Genomic DNA, 13,581 nt, shown 5'->3' with positions numbered 1-13,581 from the left:
GGCCAAAGAAGCCGTGTACGCTGAGGTAATGAGGAAGGGACCCTCTCATTGGCTGAAGACACACGGACACCGTGGTAGTCGAGGGTTACAGAGACAGACACGCGGACACCGGGGTAGTCGAGGGTTACAGAGACAGACATGGTGCACAGAGGCCTGTTTATTTTTCCATGGACTCAATCAGCACTGATGTGAGAACTGAGAGATTAGACTAGAACAGCCCCGCCTCTGCCACAACTACACCATGTGTGTGTGTGTGTGTGTGTGTGTGTGTGTGTGTGTGTGTGTGTGTGTGTGTGTGCTTCCTGGGTCCTGGGTGGTCCATGGTGGGCTCCAGAGTGAGTGCTGGTGTCTGTTAAATGATTACAGACTACAGCTCAACATGATTAGAGTCACTGCATGATGAGTGGGTTTCTCCAGTTATGAAGATGTGTGTATGTGCATGTGTGCATGCCCGCATGTGTGTGTGTGTGTGTGTGTGTGTGTGTCCATGTTAAGTCAGATGTACTTCTGCTGCAGTGTCAAAAGGTTAGAGACCCCAGACACCGTGTGGAAAAAACCCTTTTGAGCGCAGATCTGGATAACAGCAGCATGGTGCCTTTTTAAACACCTCACACAGTATTAAACACCTCACAGGAGAAGCACAGTATTCATTGTTTTGTGATGTTTGTGTGTCAACCTTAAGCTCTCAGATAGAAATAGAAATACCCTCCATAGAGCTGACACCATCCAGACTCTGTATGAATGAGAATCCCATTTATAAAACACTCCCATTTCTCTGTGCACCCTCGGAGACATCCAGCCCTCAGCCCCGAAAGAAGCTCCAGTCATTCACACGGCTAATTAGCCCATAAAGCTACTGTAGCCGTGTGACAGGCCCTGTCTGGTGCCGTGTGCAGCCCTGGCACACATCTCTGAGCTAGACCGCCAAGCAGGGCTGAGAGAGAGAGAGAGAGAGAGAGAGAGGGAGAGGGAGGGAGAGAGAGAGAGAGAGAGAGAGAGAGAGAGAGAGAGAGAGAGACTCCTGGCAGAGTTACAAGTTCCAGTAAGATACCCAGAATGATCAGATCAGAAGAGATCTGTGTCATTCTCTCCTCTCCCTCTCTCTCTCTCTCTCTCCCTCTCTCTCTCTCTTTCTCTCTCTCTCTCTCCCTCTGAGAACAAGAGTTCGCCAGGATAACGAAAAACATTCAATGCACATTTCCAGGCTTCTCTAACTCTCTCTGTTAGTCTCTCTCTGTTAGTCTCTCTCTCTGTTAGTCTCTCTCTCTGTTAGTCTCTCTCTGTTAGTCTCTCTCTGTTAGTCTCTCTCTCTGTTAGTCTATCCCTGTTAGTCTCTCTCTCTGTTAGACTCTCTCTCTCTGTTAGTCTCTCTCTGTTAGTCTCTCTCTCTGTTAGTCTCTCTCTGTTAGTCTCTCTCTCTGTTAGTGATTATCATTCACTCGTAGAACGGTAGAGTCACTGCGTACAAGTTTCCCCATCGCCTGTAACACACACACACACACACACACACACACCCACGCACCCACGCACACCCGCACACACGCACGCACGCACACACGCACGCACGCACGCACACACACACACACAAACACACACACACACACCCATACACACGCACGCACACACCATCACTCAGAGATGTGGATACACACACACAGAGTGTGTATTGTGTTTTGATTGTGCGGTGCAGGGAGGGAGCAGCTGCTCTCACAAATACTCTTTATTTTTCTGTAACTCCCACTTAGAACACTGGTAAACAAATGATAAAGACAACCAAAAAACAACAGAAAAATCCTATAATTATCTCAAGTCAATTTTTTAAAAGTCATATTTTGTTGTTGTTGTTGTTGTTGTTGTTGTTGCTTAGCGCCGTGGGTGTGAGTATCCCTAGAGAGCAGCAGAGAGATGGAGAGGTGAGAGGGGTCAACCAATAGAAACCAACTGTCCACCAATCAGAAGCCGGTTCTGCGTCTCCACCTGGGTTAGGGTCTGTCTGTCAGAGCAGGTGTCTAAACACGGCCAGCCTCCAGAACCACCGCTTGCTAGCTAGAGAACCACAGGCCTTGGAGCAGGGCCGGGGTCAGGGGTCAGAGTAGTCAGGGGTCAGAGTACTCCTTCTACAGGGTGTGTCTGATGATATCGGCGCAAAATGTAACCCTTCCATTGGTTGATCTCTCTCGTCGTTCGATGTCCGTAGTCCAGCCGCCTCTCTCCTTCCTGAAGGGGCGTGTCCCCGCCTCTCTCCTTCCTGAAGGGGCGTGTCCAGAGCCTCAGACGGCTAGTGTTAGTGTTTCCCTCAGCTCCTGGCCCCGCCCCCCCGCCACGCCCCCCGTCGTCTCAGTCCCCCTCCCCCAGCAGGTCTGTGCTGGCGCTGCTCTGTGGGGGGGGGGGTGGGCCGGGGGGGCAGTGGGGGGCTGTAGTTGTGCCGTCGGGGGCTGGGCCCCCCTGCCCCCTCGCTGTCTGTGTTCGAGGAGGAGGGGGGCGGAGGCGGGGGCAGCCGGGGCAGCGGCGCCGACAGCGGCGGTATCCTGGCGGAGGCCGCGCCCGTCCCAAGCCCCGCCCTCAGGCTCTGGATGCGGCGGCACTCCTGGCAGACCCTCACATGGGCGCAGCCGTGCAGGGGGCCGGGGGCGGGGCCAGGGGGTGGGGCCGGGGCGGCAGGGGGGGGCGTGGTGTTGGACCCCATGGGGTCCTCCAGGAGTCGCTGGGGCCCCGGGCCCATGTCTGAGAGGCCTCCCCCCGCCCCCGGGCATGCCCCGCCCCCGGCCCCGCCCGTCAGGGGCCCAGAGCCGCTGTAGAGCTTGCCGTTGGTGAGGCGCATCTGGCGGACCAGGCGCAGGGGCCGCGGGGCCCCCAGGGAGAGGCGGGCGGGCTGGCGGAGTGCCACGGAGCCGCTCACGGGCCGGCGCACACGGGAACGGGAGCTCTTCTTACAGGAGACGGCGTTTCTGAATTCGACCAGCATCTCCTGACAGACAGACACCTGGGAAGACAGGAGAGAGAGGGGGAGGAGGGGGGAGGGAGGAGGAGGGAGGAGAGAGGGGAGGAGGGGGGAGGGAGGGAGGAGGGAGGAGGAGGGAGGGGAGGAGGGGGGAGGGGGGAGGAGAGAGGGAAGGGGGGGAGGGGGGGAGGAGGGAGGGAGAGAGGGAGGAGGGATGTGGGAGGGGGGAGGGGAGAGGAGGGAGAGAGGGAGAGAGGGAGAGGAGGGAGGGAAGGGGGGGAGGAGGGAGAGGAGGGAGGAGGGAGGGAAGGAGGGAGGAGGGAGGGAGAGAGGGAGGAGGGAGGTGGGAGGGGAGAGGAGGGAGAGAGGGAGGAGGGATATGGGAGGGGGGAGGGGAGAGGAGGGAGAGAGAGAGGAGGGATGGGGGAGGAGGGAGGGGAGAGGAGGGAGAGAGGGAGGAGGGATGGGGGAGGGGGGAGAGAGGGAGAGGAGGGAGGAGGGAGAGAGGGAGGAGGGGGGAGGGGGGGAAGGCACAAAAGCAAAGGAAGCAGAAAGGGGGGATGACAGAGGAAGGGCGAGACAGAGAGGGCAGTCGGAGAGACCAGAAAAAAGACCAGCAGGAGACAGGGGGGGGGGGGGGACAGAGGGGACAAGCAGTGGGACGGAAGCATGGCGGTAGGACAGGAGGACAGGAGGACAGAGGAGTAGTGTGGACATGACGTGGGAGGATGGACAGTTGGGAGGTGGACAGAGAGACGGGAGGATGTCCAGTTGGGAGGTGGACAGAGAGACAGGAGGATGGACAGGGGACAGAGAGACGGGAGGATGTCCAGGGGACAGAGAGGGTCATTACAGTCCAGACCCAGCGAGCCCCACATCCAACACCCTGAGAGAATGGAGCTTCATCACGGCGCATCATGGATTATGAACAGGCTGCATACCAGGGGGCACGTACACGGAAACACACAAAAACACACACACACACGATGGACAAACACACACATACACGCACACACACACACACACACACACACACAAACACACACACACACAAACACCATGGAAACATACTAAACATTTGTTCTGGCATTCCCCACAGCATCTCAAACAAAAGTGCATCACCAAGTACACACAGCCGCCATGACACATTCTGATGGGGAATCCTAGGATGAGGGCTAGTGTGCTCACATAGACAGAAGCAGTATTCACTCTCTGAGAACAGACACTGCTGCCCAAAGGACAGGAGGGGTGAGTGAGAGGAGGAAGGGGGGAACGTTGAATACCGGCGTACATGTGAGGCATGTAAAAGATACAGAAAGATACATCATGACATTTAATGCCAGGGAAATCATCGCATACCACAATTCTTTATGCAAGCAATTATTGTCAACTCAATATCACCATAACAAGCAGGGCTCAACGCTAAGGTTTTTTTTCACTTGCCCAGAGATCTACTGGCCCAAAGTCATTTTTTACTGGCCCGAACTCATATTTCTCATTCTCCTCCATGTTGGCATGTTGTCTGACTCTGTGAGAAAGACTGTCACCTACAGTACACGTCACATACTCTGTAGGCGCTACTCAATCTTGATTGGCGGAATGGCACATTCAAATCAAATCAGGCAAAAAAACGTTTTATGTTCAAAGTAAACTAGGCTGTGACCACGTCGTTTTTTTTTTTTTTTTGAAAACACGCTGAGCAGTGAAAAAATGCCAGTGGCCCAATCGGGCCCAACCGGGCCAGTGAGTTATATATTTACATGCCTGAAGTAGTTGTTTACTGGCCCCGGTACTGTTGAGCCCTGACAAGTAGGTGAATTACTCTCCCTGTCTCACACACAGGCTAGTGCTCTAGAACGGTCTGGTGGCACAGATAGGCCTACTGGACCTACTGGACCTACTGGACCTCCTACTGGACCTACTGGACCTACTGGACCTACTGGACCTCCTACTGGACCTACTGGACCTACTGGACCTCCTACTGGACCTCCTACTGGACCTACTGGACCTACTGAGCCTACTGTACCTCCTACTGAGCCTACTGCCCCTACTGCCCCTACTGGACCTACTGGACTACTGCCCCTACTGGACCTACTGTACCTCCTACTGAGCCTACTGGACCTACTGGACCTACTGGACTACTGCCCCTACTGGACCTACTGTACCTCCTACTGAGCCTACTGGACCTACTGGACCTACTGGACTACTGCCCCTACTGGACCTACTGTACCTCCTACTGAGCCTACTGGACCTACTGGACCTCCTACTGGATCTCCTACTGGACCTACTGGACCTCCTACTGGACCTACTGCCCCTACTGCCCCTACTGGACCTACTGGACCTCCTACTGGACCTACTGCCCCTACTGCCCCTACTGGACCTACTGCCCCTACTGCCCCTACTGGACCTCCTACTGGACCTACTGGACCTACTGGACCTCCTACTGGACCTCCTACTGGACCTACTGCCCCTACTGCCCCTACTGGACCTCCTACTGGACCTACTGGACCTACTGGACCTACTGCCCCTACTGGACCTCCTACTGGACCTACTGGACCTACTGGACCTACTGAGCCTACTGAGCCTACTGGACCTACTGAGCCTACTGAGCCTACTGAGCCTACTGGACCTACTGGACAACAACACATGCAGCTGATCCCAGATGCTCCTCTAGAGATGTGATTAATGGTCACAGTTGCGCCATAGAACCATTCCCCTCAGAACATATGCTCAACACAGATGAACCCCTCCACTAGAGTGAGACATGCACGCACACACACACACACACGCACGCACATGCACACGCACACACGCACACACACACACACATGCAAACACACAAACATACACAGACACACACACACACACGCACATGCACACGCACACGCACACTCCACAAACACACACTCCACGAACAGAAGCCAAGGCGTGAGGGGTTGGTGGGTTGCCATGGAGACCTACTGGGGCGTGTCTGTGGGGGTGGGGGGGGGAGGGGCGTACCTCGTCTGTCTCTGCCGAGTGGCGCGTCGACCACACGAACTCCATGATGGCCACGAATACGGCGATGATGAGGCCACAGATCAGGACCACGAAGATCCCCCCAATGTTCTCCATCCCCAGACCTGCAGAGAGAGAGAGAGGGTTATACTCACACACACTCACACACACACACACACACACACACACTCACGCACACACACACACACGCACACGCACACGCACACGCACACGCACACGCACACACACACACACACACACACACACTCACGCACGCACACTCACGCACACACACACACTCACACACTCACACACACACACACACACACACACACACACACACACACTCACACTCACACTCACACACACTCACACACTCACACACACGCACGCACGCACGCACATACACACACACATATACACACACACACATATACACATACACACACAGACACACGCACACACGTGCACACTGTAAAGGCATGTTAGTGAATGTAATCCCTGGACCAGGGTGATGCTGCGGAGGCAGAAGGACGTTCCAGGGGGCATTAGTCATGGGATGATGATGTCACACGGCAGGGGCATTAGTCACGGGATGATGATGTCACACGGCAGGAGCGCGAGGTGAGTGATGACACGGCAGGAGACAGACTGACCCCTGGCAAGGTGGTCTCCCTGGTGAGGACACTGGCCCTCCCCCGTCCGTCCCCTCAGGAAACACACGCACACACACACACACAGACACACACACACACACACACATACACACACGCACACACACACACGCACACACACATATACACACACACACACAGACACACACACACGCACACACACACACACGCACACACACACACGCACACACACATATACACACACACACACAGACACACACACACGCACACACACACGCACACACACACGCACACACACGCACACACACACACAGACACACACGCACACATACACTATGGCGTTGGAAAAGTGCCACATCTCACCACACCAAGCTAACTGAGAAGTCAACTCACTTGACTAACATACGCCAGTATTCGTTGAAATTCCCATTGTATTTGATAGGTAAACGTGACGGTCTCACGAAGAGACGGTCGTGGCGTAACGTCAGGCACCACTTTTTGCAAGTGTCCTGACGGCGGCGTCGCGCACGTTTGTTTGTGTTTTATACAAACATCTTAATACACACACACACACATACTGTATACACACACACACACACACGCACACATACACACGCACACATACACACAGACACACACACACGCACACACACACGTGCGCCCCAGCGGGCGTGTACCCACCCTTGGCGCGGTGGTCCTCCTCGCGGGGGCACTGCCCCCCCTCCCACCACCTCCTCTTCAGGATCTCAAGACGGTTGTTCTCCTGCAGCTGGAGCACTGCCAGGGTGAGCTCATCCCTGAACGGGGAGCCTGGGGGAGGAGGGGGGAGGAGAGAGGGGGGGGGGGGGAGGAGAGAGAGGAGAGAGAGGGAGGGGGGAGGAGGGGGGAAGGAGAGAGAGGGAGGGGGGAGGACGGGGGGAGGAGAGAGAGGGAGGGGGGAGGAGGAGAGAGAGTAGAGAGAGGAAGGGGGGAGGAGGGGGGGAGAAGAGAGAGGGAGGGAGAGGAGAGAGGGGGGGGGGAGAGAGAGAGGGAGGGGGGAGGAGGAGGAAGAGGAGAGAGCGGGGGGAGGAGAGAGAGGGAGGGGGGAGGAGGAGAGAGAGGAGAGAGAGAGGAAGAGAGAGGGGGGGGAGAGAAGAGGAGAGGGGAGAGGGGGGGGTGGAGGTAGAAAGAGAGGAGGGTAGAGAGAGAGGAGGGAGAGGAGGGTAGAGAGAGAGGAGCAGAGGAGCAGAGGAGCAGAGGAGAGAGACCAGAGGGAGAAAACAGAAGCGGACGGAGAGGGGCAGCAGGTAGAGACGGGGGGAACAGAAGAGGACGGAGAGGGGCAGCAGGTAGAGACGGGGGGAACAGAAGAGGACGGAGAGACCAGAAGAGAAAGGCGGGAGAAAGAGAAAACAGGAGATTAAAAAAGATGACTCCGCTGCAACCAGAGAACAGACTGAACACAGTCCCTGGATGAGGAGGAAGAAGAGGGGATTACACAGCTAGAGAGGGGGATTAGAAGCAGGGTCAGAGAGAGAGGGAGGGAGAGAGAGAGAGAGAGAGAGAGAGAGAGGGAGAGAGAGAGAGAGAGAGGGGGAGAGAGAGAGAGGGAGAGAGAGAGGGAGGGAGAGAGAGAGAGAGAGAGAGACGCTGGAGGGGGCTGTCTGGGGGGATGTGGTCGGGTCTCACCCAGAGGCATGGCCATGCAGCAGGCCTGTCTGTGTGAGGCTCTCTAATCATCCCTACCTCCCTCCCTCCCTCCCTCCCTCTCTCCCTCCCTCTCTCCCTCTCCCCCTCTCTCCCTCTCTCCATCCCTCCCTCTCTCACCCAGGGGCATGCCGATGCCGTAGCCCTTGGTGTCCAGCAGGCCTCCTATCTGGGTCAGGTTGCAGTTGAGTCGGCGGTGGTACTCGTTCATGGTGCTCTCCAGCAGGAAGGCGTACTTGGAGTTGAGCACGCGGGCGATGCCCTCCTCCGTGCTCTTCACAAACACGCTGGGCTGCTTGGAGTGCATGTAGTTCCACATGCGCTGGTACGTCTGGTACCGGGAGTTCTGGTGGAGAGAGAGAGGGGGAGGGAGGAAGGGAGGGAGGGAGAGATGGAAAGATAGGTGAGATGGAGCTTTAAGATGAATGCACAGGGCCCGTGGAGTTGTCATGGTCTATCGATGTATCTATAAAAACAAAAATCTGTGGCGCCCCCCTCGGGTCAGAGCCGGCAGGGGGTGGTTTGGTGCACTCGGACCCCCGCACCCCCCAGTCCAAACCCTGGGTCTCTAGCGCCCCCACACGGGAGCTGGCTTCACTCCATGTTTTTTTTTGGGCTGTGTGCCCTTGCACGTGTGTGCTAGCAGGACATATTTGGTATTGCTGTGTCCGATACATTGAGACCTTTCTGCCAGTCCAAACTGCGCGTGTGACCTTCCTACATGGAGACATGTCCTTTTTAATCCTGGGCTTGTTTTGGCTGTGCGCCCGCGTTTGTGTGCTGCGTTCGATACATCACAACCTTTCTGACCATCCAAACTGCATGTCTCTCTGACCTTCCCACGCTGAGGTATGGCAATTTCAATGCCACACAGCGCCCTCTAGTGGCTAGGCGGTGAAGTGCATGGTCGGCCAGTCCACCATCTGCCCGCCCGTTCATGGAATTTAGAATAGATCAGCTTGCACAGTATGTGCCCATTGTGTGTGTGTGTGTGTGTGTGTGTGGAAGGGAATGCAGGCAATAATAATAATAATAATAATAATAATAATAATAACTTTCATTTATATAGCGCCTTTCATAAAACCCAAGGTGGTTTTACATAGGGGCAGAACAGACAAGAGACCAACATGGTAACAGAGACACAATGTAGTGTCTATGGAGGCCTGGATGAACACACACATACAGTACACATGCGCACACGCAAAAACTGTCGACAACTGGATACACTTACACACACTTCTCACGTATAACCTGGACAAGACTGAGCTGCTGTTCCTCCCTGGGAAGGACTGCCCACACCAGGACCTGGCCATCACCATTGAAGACACAGTGGTGATGCCGACTCGGACTGCAAGGAATCTGGGTGTGACCCTGGATGACCAACTGTCGTTCTCCGCACATATCACATCCGTCACACGCTCCCGCAGATTCATGCTCTACAACATCAGGAGGATTTGCCCTTTCCTCACTGTGAATGGGTACAGGTGCTCATCCAGGCCCTGGTCATCTCCCGTCTGGACTACTGCAACTCCCTCCTCGCTGGGGCCCCGGCGTTAGCTATTAAACCCCTGGAACGTGTCCAGAAAGCTGCTGCTCGCCTGGTGTTCAACCACCCCAAGTTCACACACAACTTCCCTTCTCCGTTCCCTACACTGGCTCCCTGTAGCAGCTCACATCCTGTTTAAAACTCTGGTACTAGCCTACAGGGCAATGAAAGGAACAGCCCCCTCCTCCCTCCAGGCCATTGTCAAACCCTACACCCCCTCCCGACCGCTAGGCTGTGCTACCTCGGGGCGACTGGTTGCCCCGTCACTCCGAGGCCCCTGCGGTCGATCGACACGGTCACGGCTCTTCTCTGTCCTGGCCCCGCAGTGGAGGAACGAACTGCCCACTGATGTCAGGACAGCAGAGTCACTACCCATCTTTCACAACAGGCTCAAAACACACCTCTTCTAGAAGTACTACCAGGATCCTCCCTCTTAAGCACCCATTGTATTTTTAGTTGGCTATTCTTCACTTTGCCTTCAGCACTAGATCATGCTCTTAGTCACTTGTTTTAGAAAGGAGATGCACTTGTGAGTTCTGGCAAGTACCTGTAGTAGTACACTGACATTTCCTATGTTAAAGGCAATTATTGTAAGTCAATTTGTATAAAAGCATCGTCCACAGTAAATGACTGTAATGTAATGTAATGCATAAGTGTGGAACGAACAAACGGCCCCCTGAGAGATGTGAACACAGACGGCAGAAGCTCGTCCATAAACACACACGCTCTCAGCCACTGAGCACAGACACACACGCTCTCAGCCACTGAGCACAGACACACACATGCTCTCAGCCCCTTAGCACAGACACACACATGCTCTCAGCCCCTTAGCACAGACACACACACGCTCTCAGCCCCTTAGCACAGACACACACACGCTCTCAGCCCCTGAGCACAGACACACACACGCTCTCAGCCACTGAGCACAGACACACACACGCTCTCAGCCACTGAGCACAGACACACACACACTCTCAGCCACTGAGCACAGACACACACAGTCATACAGGAAGCAACAGGGGAGCTATGAGACATGGCAGCAAATATGAGAACAACCAAAATTGGTAGTTGAAAACAATCCCACAAACAATCCTCAAACACACATATGGAATGCATGTGCACACACACACACACACACACACACACACACACACACACAAACACACACACACACACACACACACCACACCACATGCAGTGTGCCCGTAGCTGTGGATCGTACCATGAAGAAGGTCATGGTGGAGCCCCCGTGGATGGTGCCATACTCGATGTTGGTCTGGTCGGCCAGGTCGTCCGGGGACTCGATGGGGACCTCCATCCTCTGGACCGTCAGAAAGGCCGCCAGGTTGGCCGTGTAGGACGAGATGATGATCAGGGTGAATGCCCACCTGGAGGAGAGAGGAGAGGAGGGAGGAGAGGAGGGAGGAGAGAAGGGGGGAGAGGAGGGGGGAGAGGAGGGAGGAGAGGAGGGAGGAGAGGAGGGGGGAGAGGAGGGAGGAGAGAAGGGGGGAGAGGAGGGGGGAGAGGAGGGAGGAGAGGAGGGGGGAGAGGAGGGGGGAGAGGAGAGAGGAGAGAAGGGGGGAGAGGAGGGGGGAGAGGAGGGAGGAGAGAAGGGGGGAAAGGAGGGAGGAGAGGAGGGGGGAGAGGAGGGAGGAGAGGAGGGGGAGAGGAGGGAGGAGAGAGGATAGAGAAAATCGAGGATAGAGTGAGTGAATGAGGAAGGAGGAGATAGGAGACACACACACTCTCTCACACACACACACACACACACACACACACTCACTCACCAGACCCCGCTGACGCAGCGCGTGGAGAGGGCCCGGGGCATGACCTCTGACCCCTGCTGCATGAAGCCTCCGACGGGGAACCACAGGCTGTTCCCCAGGGTGTACTGGTTCTCCAGCAGGTCCCGGCGCTCCCGCAGGCAGGGGTGGGGGTTGTACCACTCATACGGGCTCAGCCTGGGGGGGGGGGGGGGGTCAGGACCACAACTCACAATGTGCCACTGCTAACAGGCTGTTTATCTCCATGTGTTTGTGCTGATGAGCTGACCACCTTCCACACACTACAGTAGCATTGGAAACGGTTGCTAGTAGTAGTACTTGCTGTAGTAGTGTAGTGTAGTAGTGTTATAGTGTAGTGTAGTAGTGTAGTGTAATGTAGTAGTGTAGTAGTGTAGTAGTGTAGTAGTGTAGTGTGGTAGTGTAGTAGTGTAGTGTGGTGTAGTAGTGTAGTGTAGTGTAGTAGTGTAGTGTAGTGTAGTAGTGTAGTAGTGCAGTGTAGTAGTGTAGTGTAGTAGTGTAGTAGTGTAGTGTAGTAGTGTAGTGTAGTAGTTTAGTGTAGTGTAGTAGTGTAGTGTAGTGTTGTATTGTAGTGTAGTAGTGTAGTAGTGTAGTGTAGCAGTGTAGTGTAGTGTAGTAGTGTAGTAGTGTAGTAGTGCAGTGTAGCAGTGTAGTAGTGCAGTGTAGTAGTGTAGTGAAGTAGTGCAGTAGTGTAGTAGTGTAGTGTAGTGGTGTTGTAGTATAGTAGTGTAGTAGTGCAGTGTAGCAGTGTAGTAGTGCAGTGTAGTAGTGTAGTGTAGTAGTGCAGTAGTGTAGTAGTGTAGTGTAGTAGTGTAGTGTAGTGGTGTTGTAATGTAGTAGTTTAGTGTAGTAGTGTAGTGTAGTAGTGTAGTAGTTTAGTGTAGTAGTGTAGTGTAGTGGTGTTGTAGTGTAGTAGTGTAGTAGTGTAGTAGTGTAGTGTTGTGTAGTAGTATAGTAGTGCAGTGTAGTAGTGTAGTAGTGTAGGGTAGTGTAGTAGTGTAGCAGTGTAGTGTAGTAGTGTAGTAGTGTAGTGTAGTGTAGTAGAGTAGTAGTGTAGTAGTGTAGTAGTGTAGTAGTGTAGTAGTGTAGTGTAGTAGTGTAGTAGTGTAGTGTAGTAGTGCAGTGTAGTAGTGCAGTGTAGTAGTGTAGAAGTGTAGTAGTGTAGTGTAGTGTAGTAGTGTAGTGTAGTAGTGTAGTAGTGTAGTGTAGAAGTGTAGTAGTGTAGTGTTGTAATGTAGTGTAGTAGTGTAGTAGTGTAGTGTAGAAGTGTAGTAGTGTAGTGTAGAAGTGTAGTAGTGTAGTATAGTAGTGTAGTGTAGTGTAGTAGTGTAGTAGTGTAGTAGTGTAGTGTAGAAGTGTAGTAGTGTAATATAGTAGTGTAGTGTAGTGTAGTAGTGTAGTAGTGTAGTAGTGTAGTAGTGTAGTAGTGTAGTGTAGCAGTGTAGTAGTGTAGTGTAATAGTGTAGTAATGTAGTGTAGAAGTGTAGTGTAGTGTCGAAGTGTAGTGAAGTAGTTTAGTGTAGCAGTGTAGTGTAGTAGTGTAGTAATGTAGTGTAGAAGTGTAGTGTAGTAGTGTAGTGTAGAAGTGTAGTGTAGTAGTGTAGTGTAGAAGTGTAGTGTACCTTGCAGCTAGGAAGAGGACACAGCTGACAGCCAGGTAGGCCAGCAGCATGAAGAGCCACACCGCTGGAGAGAACGGGTCCAGGAAGGAGAAGTACCCTGGCTTCCTCCCCTGGAGAGAGAGAAAGGGAGAGGGGGAGGAACAGAGAAGAGAGAGAGAGAGAGAGAGAGAGAGAGAGAGAGAGAGAGAGAGAGAGAGAGAGAGAGAGAGAGATTGGAAGTCAGAGTGGGCCCTTCAAGGTGGCCCCTCCGAACCACCAGAGGGCAGTGTTCCTCTGGTGCACTGGGATTTTCACAAAGCTGCTCCTCACTGCCTTTGAGTGCTACAGCACTATAATGGCTGAATGCTACAAC

The 13,581-nt window shown here is 54.0% G+C and overlaps 1 protein-coding gene across 1 annotated transcript in view; it reads right to left on the bottom strand.

The window, feature by feature from the left end:
• Window positions 1-2,337: 2,337 nt before the first annotated feature.
• grik5 (glutamate receptor, ionotropic, kainate 5) overlaps window positions 2,338-13,581 on the bottom strand; it is a gene marked incomplete at both ends in the record, with an annotated part of 13,342 nt that continues 2,098 nt past the window's right edge. Inside the window, 8 exon segments of the mRNA XM_084444490.1 lie at window positions 2,338-2,389; window positions 2,391-2,983; window positions 5,942-6,063; window positions 7,255-7,383; window positions 8,380-8,605; window positions 11,028-11,193; window positions 11,593-11,766; window positions 13,230-13,339. Coding sequence (XP_084300616.1) covers window positions 2,338-2,389; window positions 2,391-2,983; window positions 5,942-6,063; window positions 7,255-7,383; window positions 8,380-8,605; window positions 11,028-11,193; window positions 11,593-11,766; window positions 13,230-13,339 — 1,572 coding nt within the window.

This window comes from Borostomias antarcticus (assembly GCF_949987555.1).
Source record: "Borostomias antarcticus genome assembly, chromosome: 10".
Lineage (NCBI taxonomy): Eukaryota > Metazoa > Chordata > Actinopteri > Stomiiformes > Stomiidae > Borostomias > Borostomias antarcticus.
The sequence above is the reverse complement of the archived record's forward strand: the minus strand, read 5'-3'. Positions and strand labels throughout refer to the sequence as shown.